Below are 19,268 nucleotides of genomic sequence, written 5' to 3'. Positions count from 1 at the left end.
GGCGGGTTCCTGAGGGGCTGCGCGGGAGGGAGGCCGCGCCGGGGAAGGCAAGGTCACGTCCTTCCCGCCGGGGAGCGCCCGGCCGCCCATCCACGCCCCATCCGCGCGGGGCCGCCGGGCCGTGTGCGTCCCCACAGAGCCCCCGCCGGCTCCCGGGCCATGCCCGCGGCTCCCCGCGCTGTCCCGGGCTGGGGGCCGACAGCAGCGGAGCGGAGCTGTGGGCCCAGCGCGGCCATGGCGGCCAAGACTACAGCCCCCAGCGAGCAACGCGCTCCCTGCCACGCCATTAAGGACTAAGAGTCCCGGCGAGCCTTGCGCTGCTGCTTCATTCCGTCCCGCGCTGTGCTGCCGCGGTGCACGCTGGGACTGGTAGTACTCCCCACCCACCAGCGCCCGCCCCCCGCCTCCGTTGGCGGCCGCAGCCGCCCGTCAAAGGCTGCGCAGCCAATCGGGGCCCGCGCGTGCGGAGTCATTCAGCGCGCGCCGAGCCACGGTCACAGGGATTCCTCCCTTCCCGCAGGCCTGGTCCGGCCGCACCGGTCGCAGAGCTGGTCATAGCGGGAGTGGGTTGCGGGACTCCCCGGAGGAACGCTCACCTGCTTGGCCGCGGCGAGCCCCGCTCGGCGGCACGCCCGCAGCATGGCTCGGTGCGGCGGCCGGCACGGCCCGCGGGAAGGCGCCTTGCGCGGGTCCTGCCGGCGCCGCCTCCGTCCCCCCTTCAGCGGGCACTGCGCCTGCGCAGGCGCTCCCGCCCCGCCAGGGGGTGGCCGCGCGTGACGAGTCTCGCGTGGCCAATGGGAGGGCGGGCACGGGCCGCGCGACGCCGGCGAGGCGGGGTGGTGCCCGCGCGCGGGGGCGCGTGCGCCGAGCAGGGGTCGCGAACTCCCGGGACCGTGCGGGCGGGGGCGGAACAGAATAAAATAAAATAAAAATCAAAATCACAGAATGGGTCAGATCGGATGGGACCGCAGTTGGTCGTCTGGTCCAGCCTCCCTGCTTAAGCAGAGTCATCCCAGAGCACGCGGCACAGGATTGCAACCAGACAGCTCTGGGACACTCCGCACCCGCTCTGAGCAATGTGCTCGGTCACGGCACTGTGGGGAACTTCCGCACGTTCAGGTGCCGCTCCTGGGCATCAGTTCTGCCCCTTCCCTCTTATCCCATTGCCCGGCACCGCCGAGCAGAGCCTGTCCCTGCTCCGGGCACTGACAGTGTACAAATAAATTCGGACACTGACGGACATGGAGGAGGTCTCCTCTCAGGTCTCTTCTCAAGGCTGAGCAGCCCCAGCTCTCTAAGCCTTTCCTCCAGTCTGAGTGTAACACAGCATATTTTATAGCATTTATCAATAATTTACAGCTGTAACCTTTCACAGTTCGCTCATAAACCTTCTTTCGCTCAGAGCACTCAGGAGCCATTTTTATCTCATCCTTCAACCAGGCCAGCCAGATTTCTCAAGAGAAAAAAAATCAGAATACACCAGCAGTGTGCACAAACAATGAGTTAAATCCACCTGGTGCGTTTTGTAGGAGACTTTAGGAACAGGCTTCAAAGCCGCTGGGGCGGAGGGAAGGTGTGTGCCGGTCACTGAAGGTGACGGGTGTGAGGGGGGAAGGAGCGGGAGCGGGGCGGGCGAGGACTCCGGGGGTGTGAGGGACACCGGCTCCGGTGAGAGATCCCGGTTTCGGTGAGACATCCCAGCGCTAGCGCGGGATCCCGAGTCCCGTGAGACATCCCGGCTCCGGTGTGGGATCCCGAGTCCCGTGAGACATCCCGGCTCCGGTGTGGGATCCCGGCTCCGCTGCGGCCGCCGCCTCCTTGGGCGGGACCCGGCGCGGCTCCGCCCGGCGCAGCGTGGCCATGGCGGCGGCGGCGGCGGCCCGCGGGGCCCTGGCGGGTCGGTACCGGGGCGGTGTCGGGGCTGACTGGGGCTGTCTGGCGGGGATGTTTGTGCTGAGGCTCTCCCGTGTCCCCGCAGGGATCCTGCGCCGCTGGGCTCCCCGTGCGCTCCCGCTCAGCGCCCCCTCCGCCCGGTGCGTCGGGCACGGACCGGCCCCGGCCCCGGCCCCGCTCTGGACCCCGCGGCTGCTCGGCGAGAACCGGCCCCGGGCAGGGACCCCCTCGGTGCTCAGCAGGTGCGGCCGCGCAGCTTCTCCCTCGAGCCAAAAATCCTTAAAAGGGGTTTCAGTTTTTCTCTATATATCTTATATCTGTGTACCTAATATATATATTTTTATTTGCATACCTTACATGTTTTAGATGTATTATATTGTTTCACATAAATATAAATAATTTGAATTACCATATATTTCAAATATATATATATATACATACATACATATATATACATACATACATATATATATATATATATATATATATATATAAATAAAGAACTATATTTTATATTAAAATATATTTAGGAGTATATATTTTATTCCACTACGTATGCATTACAAAATATGCAATATACGGTGAATTTATGTATCCTATAATATATATAATTTATCGTGTGCATTAATATTATATTGTTAATATAGTCTATGTTATATTTAATAATATAATATATAGTACTATATAACACTGCTTTTAGTCGATTGAAAAAAGGTGCTCTGTGTGGAATAATAAGTTTGAGCTGAATTTTGACAAGACTCTAGCCCTGCCATTGGTATTCTACACCCATTAGGTGCTGTGCTGTAATATTTAAGGAGTCCTTGTTACCCTTCAAACAAGCCACAGCTCTTCTGATCTCTCTATGTGTCATAAAGGCAGTAATTTCTTTTTAAAAAAGGTGTTTCATTCCTGTTCTCTTTCCCTCTTCATTTTGGGGTTGGTTTGGTTTCTTTTAGTGTCACACCTCTACTTCCAAGTTTACTCCAGCAGCCAGTGAGGACCCTCACCTACTGCAGCCTGCGGAAGGGAAAGAGGAAAAGTGTGAAATCTGTGGTCAAAAGGTTCCTCCGGCTGCACAACGGCCTCTGGGTGAGGAGAAAGGTGAGATGTTTGGGATAATGAGAGCCTGTTCTTTACAGTCAGGGTAAAGTGTAATTGTTTTCCTCCTCTTGGAGGGCAGTGGCTGGTGTGGAAGTTAAAAAAAGCTCTGTAGAGAGACTCCATTTTCCCAAAGTGAGGGATTTATCCAGGTTTGCTGAGCAGTGTGGCTGTGTTTGTGCACTTGCAGTGACCTATTAAGAAATTTTTTTTTTGGGTGTGTGTTTTCTCCTGACAGGCTGGTTATAAGAAGAAGCTGTGGAAGAAGTCAGCTGCCAGGAAGAAGCGTTTGAGGGAGTTGGTGCTGTGCACCAGGACACAGTGTAAGCTCCTGGATAAAATGACCACCTCCTTCTGGAAAAGGAGGACCTGGTACGTTGATGACCCCTACCAGAAGTACCACGACCGCACAAATCTCCGTGTGTAGAAATCTGGGGTTTGCACATCTCTGGTTGTGTGGCATGCTCTGGGTTTTGGAACATGCATCTGTAATGCCTGTACTTTTTAAAATAAAAATCTGAGCAGAATTATGGGAATCAATGCCCACAATAAAGGAATACTCGAATTTATCTTCATCTGCTGTTTGTTTTAGCAGAGGTCAGGCTGGTCACCTACACATTCTCATGTCTGGTGGTTTCCTGTGATTGTCTGTCATGGAGGAATACACTAAACAGCACTAAAAGTGAATAATTCAACATACTTCATCTTAATTTTTTAAATAAATGTGTTTCAATAACCCCGGAATCTATTTTTCTGTATCCATACTAAGTGGTGGCTCACTGGATGGAGTCTTTTGGGGAAGGGGAAAAAGGAGAGCAGGGTTCATCTTAGCATTGTTGCCTGTCACAATAACACACTATTGCCTTGTGTCCATGCTAGAAAGTGCAGGGAAAAAAAAAAAAAAACAGACCAGAGTTTCATAGCTACATGCTGGTTTTATAACTGATTTTAAAATGTATTGGCCACCAGCTTTCATTGCAGGACTCAGATTTTGTGTCCTCTGTTGGTTTTTGAGTAGTAGAATCTGTTCTTTGTGTCCTGCACAACATCAGAGTAATTTCTTGTTTTTTCCTTTAAGTGTAAATAGACCTCATACTGCACATTCCTGGTCACACATAAATAGAACAACCCCATGGGTTTATCTTGGAGTGAGCAGATCAACCGGACCCTGTTTTTGCTAAGGCTTGGATCAGATGTTTTCTCTACAAAGCTGATACTCCAGAGTGTATGAAAGCAGTACTTTAAAGCATTCCTTGATCCCATTTTTGAGCAGAGTCCCTGGTGCTCAGCCCCAGAGCTGCCTGTATAGCAGAGGTGGTTTGCTGTACAAGGCTGTAGCATTGTAATGAATTCACTAGTTACTCAGAGTGTTCAGTAGCTGTATTTTGTTCTTTTTTCCAGTTCATGATACAGAAAGTTCTGAAGGACATGCAGCACTTAGTGAATACATCTATATACAGTCAGCCAGAATTCAGATAAAAATAATACAGCAATCAAAGTGATTATTCTGGCCTGCCAGATACATTGAACAGACTAAAGATGTTTGGTTTTGTTTTTTGTTCTTTTTTTTTTTAATAAAGAAAAGATTAAGACTTTATTCAAGATGTATATCAAGCAGTATAACAAAACCAGCAAAACATCAAACCTTTGGAATACAGTTGTAATGGCCGTCCTTGTGAGGCATCGAGTGTACCATTGTATCACAGACCTTTTCTACCCATCACAGGAAAGAAATCACACCAAGTGCACAATTAGGAGCCTTAAATAGTTTGTCTAAACGCAAATCCCGACGTGTTCTCTGCTAGTTCAAATGTGCTGGATGCAAAACAGGAACCTGAAACTAACAGCAAAAGGGAGACTGTGGGTGAGGAGCACAAGGGTTGATCACGACACGAGGACTTGCCGGCAGCCAGAGGCAGCAGGTTGTTTACAGGAGGAGCTCTCTCCCTCCTAGCAGGAATAAATTGCCTGATTCTCTTTCCTTCTGTGCTGGGTTTGCACTTCCACGAGGTTTTTAGGTTGATTCATTCCAGGGTGACAGGGACACACATGAAGTCTGTCGTGTTTCTGGTGGGATCCTGATTCAGCAGTTGGTGACTGCTGGAGCTGCGCTGGTGCTGACCCCTACGGCAGGAGGGGAGGCACAGAGGGGAGCACTGGGCTGCTCCAGGCTTATTTCTTCATAACTGTTTGAGTTTATGGTAAACTGGGGAGGTCATTCACAGGCCTCTTTACTACAGACCACCTCCAGCTGCAGTTTCCCTCCCCTCAGCCTCAATTTTATGTGATTAAAATAATGCACGTTTCACTGGAGCCTTGAGCTGGATAAAGGCTGTTTCCTAGGGCTGGCCTGTTCTCTTCAGAGTTCCACTCTCTCAGCCCTCTCTGAGACACAAGGAGGTGCTGCCTGCCCTACAGGACTGATGGTAGGGGCCAGCTGCCTGAAAGGCCCCAAAACTGGGCTTTTTAAACTGGGCCAGATCTGCTGTTTTAAACCATCAGCTGAAAGATTGCTTGATTTTAGGAGGGGAGATCTGGAAGTGCTCAACCAGCCTGCACACCCAGAGCTGGAGCAGGAAGGGAGCTGAGAACTGCTCCTTTCCAACACATGCCTGGAAAGCATCCGTCCGTCCATCCATCCATCCATCCATCCATCCATCCATCCATCCATCCATCCATCATCCATCCATCCATCCATCTATCATCCATCCATCCATCATCCATCCATCATCCATCCATCCATTCATCCATCCATCATCCATCCATCCATCCATCCATCCGCTATCCATCCATCATCCATCCATCCATCCATCCATCCATCCATCCATCCATCATCCATCCATCCATCCATCCATCCATCCATCCATCCATCCATCCATCCATCATCCATCCATCCATCCATCATCCATCCATCCATCATCCATCCATCATCCATCCATCATCCATCCATCCATCATCCATCCATCCATCCATCCATCCATCCATCCATCCATCCATCCATCCATCCATCATCCATCCCTCCATCCATCCATCATCCATCCATCCATCATCCATCCATCATCCATCCATCATCCATCCATCATCCATCCATCCATCCATCCATCATCCATCCATCCATCATCCATCCATCCATCCATCCATCCATCCATCATCCATCCATCATCCATCCATCCATCATCCATCCATCCATCCATCCATCCATCCATCCATCCATCCATCCATCCATCCATCATCCATCCATCCATCATCCATCCATCATCCATCCATCATCCATCCATCATCCATCCATCCATCCATCCATCATCCATCCATCCATCATCCATCCATCCATCCATCCATCCATCCATCCATCATCCATCCATCATCCATCCATCCATCCATCCATCATCCATCCATCATCCATCCATCCATCCATCCATCCATCCATCCATCCATCCATCCATCCATCCATCATCCATCCATCCATCCATCCATCATCCATCCATCCATCCATCCATCCATCCATCCATCCATCCATCCATCCATCCATCCATCCATCCATCATCCATCCATCCATCCATCATCCATCCATCCATCATCCATCCATCCATCCATCCTGCACACCCCTGTTTGCCAGGAGGGGTCAGCAGCAGCGCATGAAGGTGAGAATCACCGAACCGGCCTCGCTCCTTGGCAGAGGCTCCAGAGGAAAGCTGGAACAAAAGACTTCAGGGGTGGTGTTTATCCAGGGGTGGTGTTTATCCAGGGGTGGTGTTTATCCAGAATGAACACAGCAGCTGTGACACCGAGCTGGCAGCCTGGGGCAGCCCCTGTAAATAACCTGTGCGAGGAAGGTGAGGAATCAGAGGAAGGTGAGGAATCAAAGCGAGTGGCCGCTCTCGTCTGCACAGAGCACTGGAGCACAAGGAGCACGAGTGCACGAGGTCAGGCATTCACATTTCTGGCTATCTAGATGCAAATATACAGCTCCGTTGATAATACAGCTTTTCTTTTCCAGAGATATGAAAAGGTTTATTTTTTCTCATTTATACAGTGAATGTTTTGAGAGATATAAGGCAACTCCCTTGTCAACATTTCACCTCAGCACTTAAGAAATGCTAAACAGTCAAGTTTACAGTAAAACAGCAGATTAGACGCACATTAAATAGTTTTAGTGAGAATCAATGTTAATACAGCGTGGCTGAGATTAGAACTGGTCAGATGTTATGCAGCTCTATGTTGTTGGGGTTATTTGGCATAATTGAGTGCAAACTTGTCAGCTTCTTTTTTATCTTACAGCAGCCCATTGCATAGCAGGGAAACATGGCTTGCTTGCAACAGGATTTTATTTTCTGCTAACAGTGCAGGCAGTTTTCCTATTTCTTTTTAATGTTAGCCAAAAGAAATCAAATAAACTCTAAAGCTGCTTAGAAGTAAAATACATAAGCTTAGCTTCTCAAAGCTTTTGCTGAGTTATCTTCCAGGGACCAACTCTTCTGTAACTGCTCTTTAGACAGGTTTGTTTGGGTTTTTTTTTTTTTTAATTTACTTTCTGAAGAATTTTTCAAAATTTGCAAAATATGACTGAATCAGCACGTGGAAATAAAATTCCCAGGTAATGAGGCCAAATACTGTGGCAGACACAGGAAACACCTGCTTGGTTTTCCATTTCCTAGCCAGGTCAGATAAACATTTCTCTGTGTGTGTATTTTATTTCTTTCTGCCCCACACGTGTAGGAAGCTGTGGGGGTGACCTCAGGGATCCACCAGATGTGCAGCTGGGATATGGATGCACACCTGGCACAGAAATGGTTTCAAAGGCTGCTTCAGAGTTACCTCCGAGCCTGGCACACTCCAGCTGGCTTTTGGCACCCTGGGCTGCTGCACCTGAGCCAGATGAACAGTGACACCATGGAGCCCCTGTGCTGATCCACTGGTGATGGCACATCCTACACAATGCTAAATTCCTTTCTAGTCTATGTGACAGGTCCAAGAGCAAACACAAAGGGTCACGTAATTAACTGATGTGTGAATCTCACATGCTCAACACTTACAAGAGACACCAACTTGAAGCACAAATACACAAACCCTACCATGTCTTCCTCTTCTTTTATATTTCCCATTTATATATGGATACAAATAAACCACTCCATCTGGTTCTTGTGGTTCTAACCAAACTCCATGCTAGAGGACAAACTCCAGGCTTCAAAAAGCAGCTCAGACCCAGCACCTCCTCGGCTCATGCCAGCAGAGCAGCAGCAGAGCAGAGTGCTGTGACTGGCACTGTTGTAGCAGGGAAGAAAGATGATGTGTTTACCCCTGGAAATGCATCACTAAAGCCATTCTAATTTCTGCTGCTGCAGCTTGCTCAAGCCTGGCTTGCTCACACTTCAGAACTCACAGTAGAACATGGGCCACAAGTGGTGGGATTTAGTTCTTCTACGCATCATTTTCCACAAAATACTCTCCTGGCTCAGGCTGATTGAAACTCGGACTCCCCCTTCATTATATCATCGAAACAATTTTTTTTTTCTCTTGCACATCACTTCCTCATCCTCTGTAAGTGGTCTTGTCTCTGTGGGTTTAGCACAATGGTTTTCTCAGAACATGTGATTTACTTGCAGAAAAACTCAGTTGCAGCTCAGCTTTCTCTAACAAATCTTGGACATTTTGTACAGTCAAAGTACTTTGACATTTGTTACATCATTCACAGTCTTGAGGAGGAAGGGAGGAAAGAGAAATCCATGGGTTCTGCAAATCCACTTCATCCATGATAAAGCCATAAATAAATACACTGTCAACGTAGCATGATGAGTAACTGAATATTGTTGTTGTTATTATTGCTCTGGGCATTCACAGAGCAAGAGCTATGCAGACACAAATGAAACTGGAAATGTACACTGTGGGTGGGTGCACTCTGCAAAGCCAACCAGGAGCCCTCACGGGCAGGTGCCTGCCAGACTGTCCTACCCACAGCAGGGACAAACAGCAGCAGGTGCCACAGAGGGACGTGGAGAGAGGAGAAAGGCCATGTCTGCAGTGCTGCACGTCAAAGCACATCCAGCCCACTGCTGCTTCCTAGGTTATCAATGAGTAGCTCTTTAAGGCAGAAGAGAGACATTCTGTGGATCTTGGTGCTATTGGCTCATTGCACTCACATTGTTTCAGTGGCAGAGGACGAGGTACTTTTCTTCCTGAAGCGAGGTCTGAGAGTCCTAGGCGGTGCCTGCAGAGAAACAAGGCAAAACTTCAGAGGCTTAGTAGGAAACATCTTTTTCTTCCTTACAACACACCCATCTTTGTGAGACCTCTGTGAATAGGATCCCATTCCTCTCATGAAGTAATGCAATCTTCAGTTTGGCCCTGAAGATGAGCAATAAATGGCCAGGTGAGGACTAATCTCTTTAAAAACCCTGTTGTACACCCAGGTGTAATCAACACATTCCCCTCTGGTGCTAGGTTAGAGGTGTGGCTAAGGATTGCTAATAGCTCAACAGCTGAAAAAGCCAGGTCAAACTGGTGCCATTTACAGCTGCTCGGGGATCCAGAGATCAAACTGGTGGCAGGGAGCCAGCTCTGGTGTCTCCCAGCCCATCCTGCCCTGTCCAACCCATCCTCAGCTCTTTGGAGGGTACAGTTCATGGCTTTACAAAGCTGAAGGGTTTCCCACGATGGAACACACCAGGACTGTAATTCTCATGAGGCAGAACTCCTTAAAATCATGCCCTTGCTTGGGAAAGAGGCCAGACAAAATCTGTTGAAATTATTTTAGAAACCAGCTATTGGAATTCTGCCTTGTAGTCAGCTGGTGCAGAGATTTCACAAGGAGCCCAGACTGCCCAGGAGGAGGCAGACTAAGTCCAGGAATTTGGTTTCCTGTGGTTAACCCTGTTCTCCAGACTCTGACAAACATTAGGCCAGCAAACAAATGAAAGAAAAAGCCCTAATCTGGTGTGGGATGGTGTCTCATAAGCTTCACAACAAGAAATGGTTATCAGATGTTGTAACAGGCATGGATTCTCAGTGTGGAGGCAAGTAACACTGCAAGGTGTGGTAGGATCTTCTACTCCATTTACATAAACATCCAAAGCCTTGCTTTCTTAATAGCATTAACCCATATTTACCTGACAGGACCAAAGCAAGGACTTTTCTGTTTTACAGGACTTTCAAACCCAAAACCATGCCACATTTCTGCATTCCCATGATGCAGCAATGTATAACTATTCACATAGACAAGGGACTGCAGCACAGTGAGGTTTTGTTTAGATTACACCTAAATCTCCATTTTTTTCTAGCTTGACCATAACCCCAAGTAGTTTCTCACAGAGATGGGATTAATTAAACTTCACCCCATCGTGCAAGCCTGAAATCTTACCCCAGGTGCCTGCAGTGAATCCCCAAGAGCACAGCAGATCTGGATGGGATCAGGAGCAGAGGAGAGGAGCAAAGCTGCTGTGCACTTACAGCAGCAATGGATCCCACACCACACCTGGATCCACAGCTGCTCAGAGGAGCTCTGTGTGAACCAGGAGCCCGGGGACACAGCCAGACAAACAGAGCAGCACCTCCTGCAGTTTGGGAGAAAGCTGCTCTCGGGGAAACCAAGTGGCTCTTGAAGCAAAGCTGCCATTGACTGCACAGCCAAGGCTCTTAAACGGGGCACGAACAGCTTTGGGAGGCCACTGCACAGCTCTGGGAGTGGCTGGAGAGGCTGCACCTTCCCATGGCCACAACAGAGCAGCCCAGAGTTTGGTGACAGCCCAGCAGAAGGGATTGCAGCTGCTGGCCAAACCACACAGCTCTGCCCCCTCACACTGAGCCAGGGCAAGGGCCTGGGAGGAGCAAACTCAGCATCCCACAGGGGGAGATCCCAGCTGTGCCTCCACCCACCCTGCCCACCTCTGCAAGGAGTCTTTGCCTACAGCATCTCCCACACAGGTTCTATTTCCTCCATAAGGAAATGTCGCTAAAATGTTGGCAAATCAGAGTGAGATCTGCATTTCCTTTAGTTCTTTTGTTTCCATGGAGCAACTAAAAGTGTATTTAGTGAGTTTAGACCAAAGAGAGGTGTTTGCTCAGTTGAAGATTCCTGTTGAAGTCATAGAAGGAGGAGTCTTGACAGTATGGAAGTACCTCAAGGGGTGGATCCTTCTTTTTGGGCCTTTTGTTCAGGGATGCACAATCATTCTCTTCATCATCTGAGAACACTGAGCCTTTTGTTTCACAGTTTGTCTCAGGTGGCTTCTCATACCTACTGTCCACACTTAATTCACCTATTTAACACAGCCATTTGCAGCCTAAATGTGAAGACAGGGGATGAGGAAATCAGTGATGGTTTGATTCACACAAACATCACTCACTGCAAAACCATGCATCACCCAGGGATTAATAAACAGAAGGGTCACACATCACACTCTAATAATAGCAGCTGTGGGGTTAGAAATCAATAGGCTCTTGTTTACAAAGCCATTATAAAGTCTACTTTGATTATTTTACACAGAATTGAGACTAAATTCACATCTTTTGATGTCTGGGAGGTTGACACTAGAAAGAGATTTGTTTGTTTGTTTGTTTGTTTGTTTGCTCAGGGATAAATAAAATAACTGATTTCTTGAATTGCTGGTTCCATCCATAGCTCCTGCATCCACTGCTTCCTCTAGAAGACTCCAAATGGGTGTTGAAATCCTCTGGTAAGCACAGAGAGAGCTGCTGGGGATGCAGAAATAGGAAACAGCAGCACTTACAGACTTGAAACTGAGAGTGGTCAAGGCAAGCCTTGTGGCCAAGCGGTCAAGGTCAGGTCAAGACTCAGTCTGAGATCCACTGAAGTTCTCAAAAAGCTTCACCAGGCATTGAGTGGACCCTCATTGAGTGGGTGTGCTGCTGGAAACCAGTGCAGGGAAAAGTGTCTCTTCTGTCACTCTGGGGTAAATGTGGTGGTGGAGCACGGGCTCTGCTGATGTTCCTGAAGGCAGTTTATGGCCTCATAACTCCAAACCACAAACACTTGGTGGTTCTTACCCTCGTAACTCATGGCACAGTCTTTGTGGGACTGGTTGTGCCACACAACACAATCCATTTGCTGCCTAAATACACACAGTACATTTTTAATGAACAGCCCAAAGCAAGAGGTACAGAAGAGGAAACTCAACATGACCAAGTTTCCTGCTCTCCATGGTTTCTTACCAGCAGGGCTGGAGGTTTCTCTGTTTAATTGAGAAGGCTTTTTTGATTCCAAAACATGGTAGGAGGGGAACTATTTGCTGTCTACGTGGCACTAATCAGAATTACTGGGTCTGTACTTTGTTGCATGAACATACATAGAAATAATGCTCTGTGCTTCTTGTCTCAGCCTGTGTAAGAGTCTGCTGGACCAAAGACTGAACCCCAAAGCCTGAAACCAAAGAGGATTCTTCAACATCTAATATTTACTAATCCTTTTTGATTCTTAAAGCCCAAAAGAACTGAATTCTTTGACAGCTCTTCCAGCTGGGTAACAGACAGAGGGGAAATGATTTGGCTACAGCAACACCACAAGTCACGAGCAGGTCACTGGGGCTCTCCCCAGTGCCAGATTAAAGTCAGCAGTAATCCCTCTCAGCCCACAGGATGCAGCTGCTGCTCGAGACAGCAGCCTGTGCACTCCATCCTCTGCCCACTGACCCTGTGCTTCTGCCCCTTTATCACCATTCACACGGGCAGGCTGGAAAACACCACTGCAGGAAGAGCTGGAAGTTGGCTTTTCCCCCAGCTGTACTGAAGATGTTGATAAGCACCTTGCAGAGAGGCCCAGGATAATGCTGAAATGTTTTTGTTCTGTGTAGGACTGTAGAGTGAATATTGCACTGTGGGGAGAATTAAATGTTCTCTAGTACAGGAATGTTATGGGATAAAATAGTAATTTTATCCCTCCTCTTGGGAAATGATCTACCCAGGAGCAGCCTAGCTTAGACCCTCTTGGATGTGGAAGCTGTTCTTTGCTGCCTGCCTAAGCCAAATCAAAATTTAGTCAAGTTTAGCAGAAGTGGCTCAGAACTTCTTTTAATGCCCTCGCTGAGGTTTGCGCAGTGAACAACACACCCCAGCCATGTGCCACTGAGAGCAGACAGGGCCTTTCACCAGGGAAAAAGGGCTTGGAATGGGACAGGATGGAGGGGTGTTGGACACCCAGAGCTGGGGTGGTCAGTGGCCAGAGTGAGGAAACACTGGCTGAGGGAACAGAACCATGAGAATGTGCCATGCTGCATTCCACAGGCAGCCAGTCCATGGGAAAGGAGCCAGAAGGAGCTGTCAGCCTGACAATGCTGCTGTGAACCCCAGGGGTTTGCAGCACACATTGCTTTCCTCATTGCTGGGCTCTCTCTTAAATCAGATGCTGGGTAAAAAAGATACCCAGTGAGCTCTGCCACCCATGTCACCCCCACAGCAGGATGGGCTCCTGCAGGTTTCCCATTCTCCCCATCAGCCCAAGCATCACATCATGTCCTGAAGCTGCTTCCATGAAGATCAAGGAGAGCTCAGCCTCCCAGCTGGCACACACTGCTTTGATCCCTGCAGCTTCACTGGAAGTTGGGCTGGTGCCCTTTTCTTCCCTGCTGCACGTCATTGTGAGTGGGACACTGAAAACCACCCAAATTGGGAACCAGCTTGGCTCCAGCCTCACTGAACTGGAAGAAGGAAGATGGGCTCTCCCAGGCTCTTCCACTACTTTTGTGGCCATGGATGAGGAAATATCTGTAATACACACAGCACTTTCCTTTAGACCTGGAACAAGAAGGGAGGAGTCCCTGCCCATCCTGCCTTGGGAAGGACATCTGCGTTGTGAGCAAGCCAAGCTCATCTTGATCTGCCAGGCTTTGGGGTGCCAGCCTTTGGCTCTGAAATTGTTCTTTTTGTGAATATGGTGATGATATGATAGAAAACTGATTTTCTGACACCAAGAGAGTGAGTAAAAAATGTAAGGCAGGGGTTAATCAGAAGAACAAACACACCTGTGAGGAGCTGCTGAGAAAGGAGATGGAGGTTTAAAGTGAATAAAAGGGCTCTGGGACACCAAGGGTTGTTACCAGAGAAGATAAAGATTGAGGAGTTAAACATTGCCAGGGCTGGAGCGTGCATTTTGAGGACAGCACTTGGCCTTGGGTGACCTCCTGTGTGTTTCTAAGAGGCATTTTTATGATCTGAGGCTGTGGGGTCACTATCAGATGTCCCCAAAGCAGCCGAGTCAGCAGAGTGTGCTGCTCCAGGGGCTGTCCCAGCCAGGAGGTGGCTGTGTAAAAACATGGGTCAGACACCAGACCTTGCCCTGGCTCTGTTTGGGACACTCTCACTGCCCATCCCAGCGTGGGATGTGTTTTAGGGGTCTCCACCTGTTACATTTAAGGCTCCACAGCTTTATGTGGAGGGGCTGAATTGCTGCAGAAGTGGGAAATGGGCTGGAGTTCCAGGACTAAAGCTGCTGCTGCCTCTTGCAAACACCTTTTGTGCACAGACCAGATTACACTCCTCTCTCCACTAAAGCAAGACAGAATCTGACTGTAAACAGTGTAAGGAAACAGATTATTCCAGTAAATTCCCTTAATTCCAGTTCCTATCATTCATCATAATTCCTTCCAAGGGAACTGATACAACCAACACGTGGGGAGGGAAGCCCTGAAAATGGGCACATTGCAAGTTAAAGCAGACATTGGAGTGCTCTGCAGAGTTGGGATCTGAGCTGTTAATGCACCTCAGGAACAACCCAGCATGGAGCAGGAAATGTGGGGCCAGATCATTGCAATCTTTGATCTCTATGATTCAACAAGGCTGAGAAATTTCACTTGCAGAACTCTTCCTACAGCACTGTCTGGGATTCAGCAGTGTGCTGGTTCAGCAATCGCTTTGGTTCAGACCCTGGTCCGTGCTGCCAGGTAAATCTGTACCCAAATCCTTTGGATTTTCCTGAGTACAACAGAAGTCAGGACCTGGCCCAAGTGAACAAATGACTTTGACCTAGATCCTCTGAAAAATCTGGACACTTAAGTACAGTAACAGTGAGACTCAGGCAACTTTGACATTGGACTTTCCTAATGTTGCCAGGCACAATAATTCTGTCTCCCATCACTCGAATTCCTCAGGAGCAATGGGGAAAACCACAGTCACAGACTACACAAACCAAAGTGATGTATTGTATTAATGTAATGGAAGGTAAAGGCACTCCAAAGTTAAGCCTTTCCAGGGCATCATTCATACAAAGAGTTTTGCACAGCACTGAATGAGCACGGGAGAACAGGTATTTATTCTACGGTGGCCATCAGCTTCTTTCCCCTGCAACAAAGATAAATTCACCATCATTTCCAAAAGACATTGACCCAAGTCCTGTCCTCCCCCAGCAGTTTTCAGTGCCAAACCAAGGAGTTAGGAGCAGCCAAACTACAGCAGCACACACTGCCCAGGAGCCACCAAACAGAGGCAGAGATCCTTTCCAAAGCTGGAGTCAAATGCAACCAAAGCAAACAAACCTAATTACATCAACAAAGCCATCCGTTAATGAAAACACATCCCACAAATGAGTGAGTTGTTAAGTGCTAGTCTATTCCAAACACCTCAGAGGAAAATTCATGCAATCTGTAACACTTACATCAGAGTCCCATAATATTTACATAGAGAAAAAGAAAGAATAAACTGTTAGGAGAAAACATTTGGGTGCAGAGGGGGAAGGAACATTGTTTCAGAACACAGAAATATTCATCTTTGCTTTTATCAGCTCTGTCATTCAGCTGAAGTTTATTAAACAATAATCAATGTTTTCACTTTCTGCTGGTACAATGCAAATGTACTTCAAAACCACTGATTTTCTGTGTTTTCTTTCTTCCCTGAAGTAACCAAAATACATCTGAAACTATTTTTAAATCTCAAAAAGAAAATCACAAATTGCTATTCAGAAATACCAGCGCAAAGTGATGCAAACCAGCCCTATAAAAATTTGCTTCAGTATTTAGTAAAGGGAAATTTTAAGGAACAAAATGCCTAGAGCAACAGAAAATTGCTGTTTGTTCTTTAAGTTCAGTAAGGTTAAAAAAAATTCCTCAGAATAAGAGCTGGAAGCAAAACTGGCTAAGAACCAAAATAAAACCACCTACACCATTTAATTGAATTAGTTCAGAGATGTACAATCAGCCCCCTTGACATAAAGTCAATTAGTGTTTTTAAAGCACTTTCCACTGTAATAACTCATGTGCACTCCTGAGCACACCACAGAGGAGGGGCTGGATCAGCCAACGGAGCAGTGAGGTGATTCATTTAAAGCACAATTCAGTGGGTGTCCCATCGAGGTCCTGGGGAGCTGCACTGCTGGCTGGCTGTGATCTGTCACCTTGAGGAGCACACCCAAACAGAGCCACTCATCAGAAATGTCCCTGCACATTTCTCACAATGCCTAAGGCTCCTGATCACCATTCCAGTAATAAATGCCCCCTCGAATACTTGCAGTCCCAACAATTCTCCTGATGTACAGCTGGTTCTTCAATTCATGAGAGATATATTTATTCTCTGCAAGAATTAAAATGGTTTCTCCCTCTCAACCATGCCCCAGGTCTTTGCAACAGCACCTAAGAGACATTAGTTGAGAGAACAACACCAAACGTATTTTGTTACTTTTTAAATGCTGGTCCCAAGCAGGATTGTTTAATATTGAGCAGCCTTTAAGCATTTGCCAGGCACTGCCAGAAGGCAAACAGAGATCCCTGGAGATTTTCACTCTGCCCTCTCTGAAAGGGAAAAGGAGCTCTTACATAATTGTACCATTGCCCCTGAATGCTGCAGCCTGACTTTCCACAGAACACAAAGGAGAGAAATCAGAAACTTGGGTTAAAACCTGGAGGGGGTTCCACCAGCAAAGGCCTGGCCAGGAACAAAAGCAAGAGGAGCTGGCACAGGAGCTGTCAAAGAGATGAGCTGGAGTACATCTGTCCAACAGGCTTGTGGCTCAGTGAGGATGGAGCTCCTGAACTGCATCAATGCTTTGCCATGTGCAGCCTGTGAGGCCACGGGGAGTGATCCAAATGGGCAGCAAAGGGCCCTGCTGTGCAGCCAACAGCTTCAGCACAGAGCATCTCACCAGTGCTGACAGGGACAGCCCTGCTCCAGAGCAGAGGAGCCCATCAGCTCCCTGGGCTGCTGCTCACAGGGGGCCCAGGACGAGGGGAGAGATGAGAATCTTGACTCCGTGTTTCACAAGGCTGATTTATTATTTTATGATCTATATTATATTAAAAGAAAATGATATATTAAAACTATACTAAAAGAATAGAAGAAAGGATTTCACCAGAAGGCTAGCAAGGAATAGAAAGGAATGATAACAAAATTTTGTGACTGACCAGAGAGTTTGAGACAGCTGGACTGTGATTGGCCATTAATTAGAAACAACCACATGAGACCAATCCCAGATGCACCTGTTGCATTCCACAGCAGCAGATAATCAATGTTTACATTTTGTTCCTGAGGCCCCTCAGCTTCTCAGGAGAAAAAATCCTAAGGAAAGGATTTTTCATTAAATATATGTCTGTGACAACGCCCAGCCCAGCACCACTGCTGAGAGGGACAGAGCTGCTCCAGAGCAGAGGAAGCCAGCAGCAGCCAGCCCAGCATCACTGACAGGGACAGGGACAGCTCCAGCCCAGGGGCTCAGGCTGTGCCTCAGGCTCTGCAGAAATGCTCACCCCATGGCACCTGCAAGGAGTCATCCTCCTGGGTATCATCTAGGGAGCAGAATGCCTGCACTTTTGCTCCACCAGCCTGTGCTCTCCTAAGAGCTGAGGAGGTTTCTGTGAGTCAGAGAGTGAAAGAATAGAGTTTTACCTACAGGTTTCACCACAAGAGTGAAATAATAGAGTTTTACCTATTTACAATAATAGGGTTTCACCTGCAAGAGCATTAATGCAACTGCTCCTGCCGAAAAAGACTGCACCAAGGCTCTAAAGCAGCTTTTAATATCCCTGCTTGAGGAAAGACTTGACCATCTGCCCATTTAGATGACAAACTCTTTGGAAATGAGAGCTGTTAATGATGGGACTCTGAAATTGGCTGCACTAAAGTTTGCACCAAGAGAAGATGAGTGCCAATAGCTCAAGGCAACTTAGCCCTAGCTAAACAAAATTAGATTCTTTCCTCCCCCAGCTTTTTGTGGCACTGAAAAATGTTCACATGACGTAGTCAGCTCTCCAAAGCTACCAAAGATGCACTCACAAAGGAGCATTTTAATGGCAGGCCACTGTCTGAGAGTGCATTAATGCATCTATTGCCTTGGAGACAGAGAAAGGGCAGCCTGTGGAGACAGAATGAACCCTCTGTGACACAGAGCCTTGGCACATCCCTATTGACATGGTCTGAGGGACTGGATTATGCTGGAGAGGGGGCAGGAATAGTAAAACAAGCCAGTGTGAAAGACAGGGGATGCAATTTCAACAAGATCCAAATTACTTTGGGTCCAATTCATAAACACATTGGACTGATTGCTGCTTTAGCATCATTAAAAGACTTTCCTAAGATTACCTCATGACTTTTAAGCCCATAAGGATTCAGTGACTCTTTTTATAAATAACACTTTGAAGTCAAATCCATAAAATAGGTTTAGGCTAAAATTAGAAGAGTTCTAATAAAATGCCCTGTGAATACAAGTGTTGTTTCAACAGATACCACCTTAAACATCTTTCCTTGTCCTGCACAATGGCACACACCCAGAAAAGGAGGGGTGACAAATGAAATATGAGGGAGGGTTTGCCACCCAGGCAGGGTGCAAGGAGGCTGTGCCAGGCTGGAACCATCAGGCTCCAAGCCCCAGCACTGCACAGGGCTCTGGGAAGGCACAGGCTGCAGCACTGTCATCCTTTAGTCCTTCTGCTGCTGGCTCCAGCTTGATTAGTGGACAAAATACACAAAAAGCACATGAGATGAGAAGAAAAGGAGCTACAAAGGTTTTTTTTGCTTCCACCAACATGAGACACTGCCAGTCTGCATTTCTTTTTTCTCCCCAGACAAGCTGCTTGGCAGTCCCATCCTCTGGCATGCCCAAATTGGAGTTCTCCCGCTCCTTTCATCTGCCACTGGGGAAAAAATGCAGAAGTGACATGTCTGGGCTCTTAGCAACCCAGCTAAGTGGCACAGCACTGAAAAGACCACCAGCAGCTAAACCATTCACTGCTCTCCACATTTGTAAACACAATAAACGCTGGGGACACCGGGGACGTTTTTCAAAAGTGCTTCTGCCAGAGACTGAATCGGGGACAGCCAGTTCAAGCCTTACCAGGGTCTGCTGCTGG

The 19,268-nt window shown here is 47.8% G+C and overlaps 2 protein-coding genes across 8 annotated transcripts in view; one reads left to right on the top strand and one right to left on the bottom strand.

The window, feature by feature from the left end:
* Positions 1-1,929: 1,929 nt before the first annotated feature.
* On the top strand, positions 1,930-3,560 carry MRPL35 (mitochondrial ribosomal protein L35). The gene is made up of 3 exons (XM_063158074.1): positions 1,930-2,135; positions 2,850-2,994; positions 3,230-3,560. Exons 1-3 carry the CDS (start codon positions 1,945-1,947, stop codon positions 3,416-3,418), a joined length of 525 nt encoding a protein of 174 aa, XP_063014144.1. The 5' UTR covers positions 1,930-1,944; the 3' UTR covers positions 3,419-3,560.
* A 2,950-nt stretch (positions 3,561-6,510) lies between these two features.
* The window catches only part of REEP1 (receptor accessory protein 1), a 74,081-nt gene continuing 61,323 nt past the window's right edge, over positions 6,511-19,268 (bottom strand). For 4 of the 7 annotated variants that reach the window (XM_063157907.1, XM_063157908.1, XM_063157911.1 and 1 more), the window contains 2 exons: positions 11,104-11,243; positions 6,511-9,196 (listed from right to left, as the gene is read on the bottom strand). In XM_063157907.1, coding sequence (XP_063013977.1) covers positions 9,125-9,196; positions 11,104-11,243 — 212 coding nt within the window. In that variant the 3' untranslated portion in view covers positions 6,511-9,124. Of the gene's footprint in view, positions 9,197-11,103; positions 11,244-15,107; positions 15,267-15,647; positions 16,560-19,268 lie in introns of those variants that run through there. The other 3 variants (XM_063157910.1, XM_063157913.1, XM_063157914.1) reach the window with 3 other exon arrangements.

The sequence above is a fragment of the Melospiza melodia genome, chromosome 5 (genome assembly GCF_035770615.1).
Source record: "Melospiza melodia melodia isolate bMelMel2 chromosome 5, bMelMel2.pri, whole genome shotgun sequence".
Lineage (NCBI taxonomy): Eukaryota > Metazoa > Chordata > Aves > Passeriformes > Passerellidae > Melospiza > Melospiza melodia.
The sequence above is the reverse complement of the archived record's forward strand: the minus strand, read 5'-3'. Positions and strand labels throughout refer to the sequence as shown.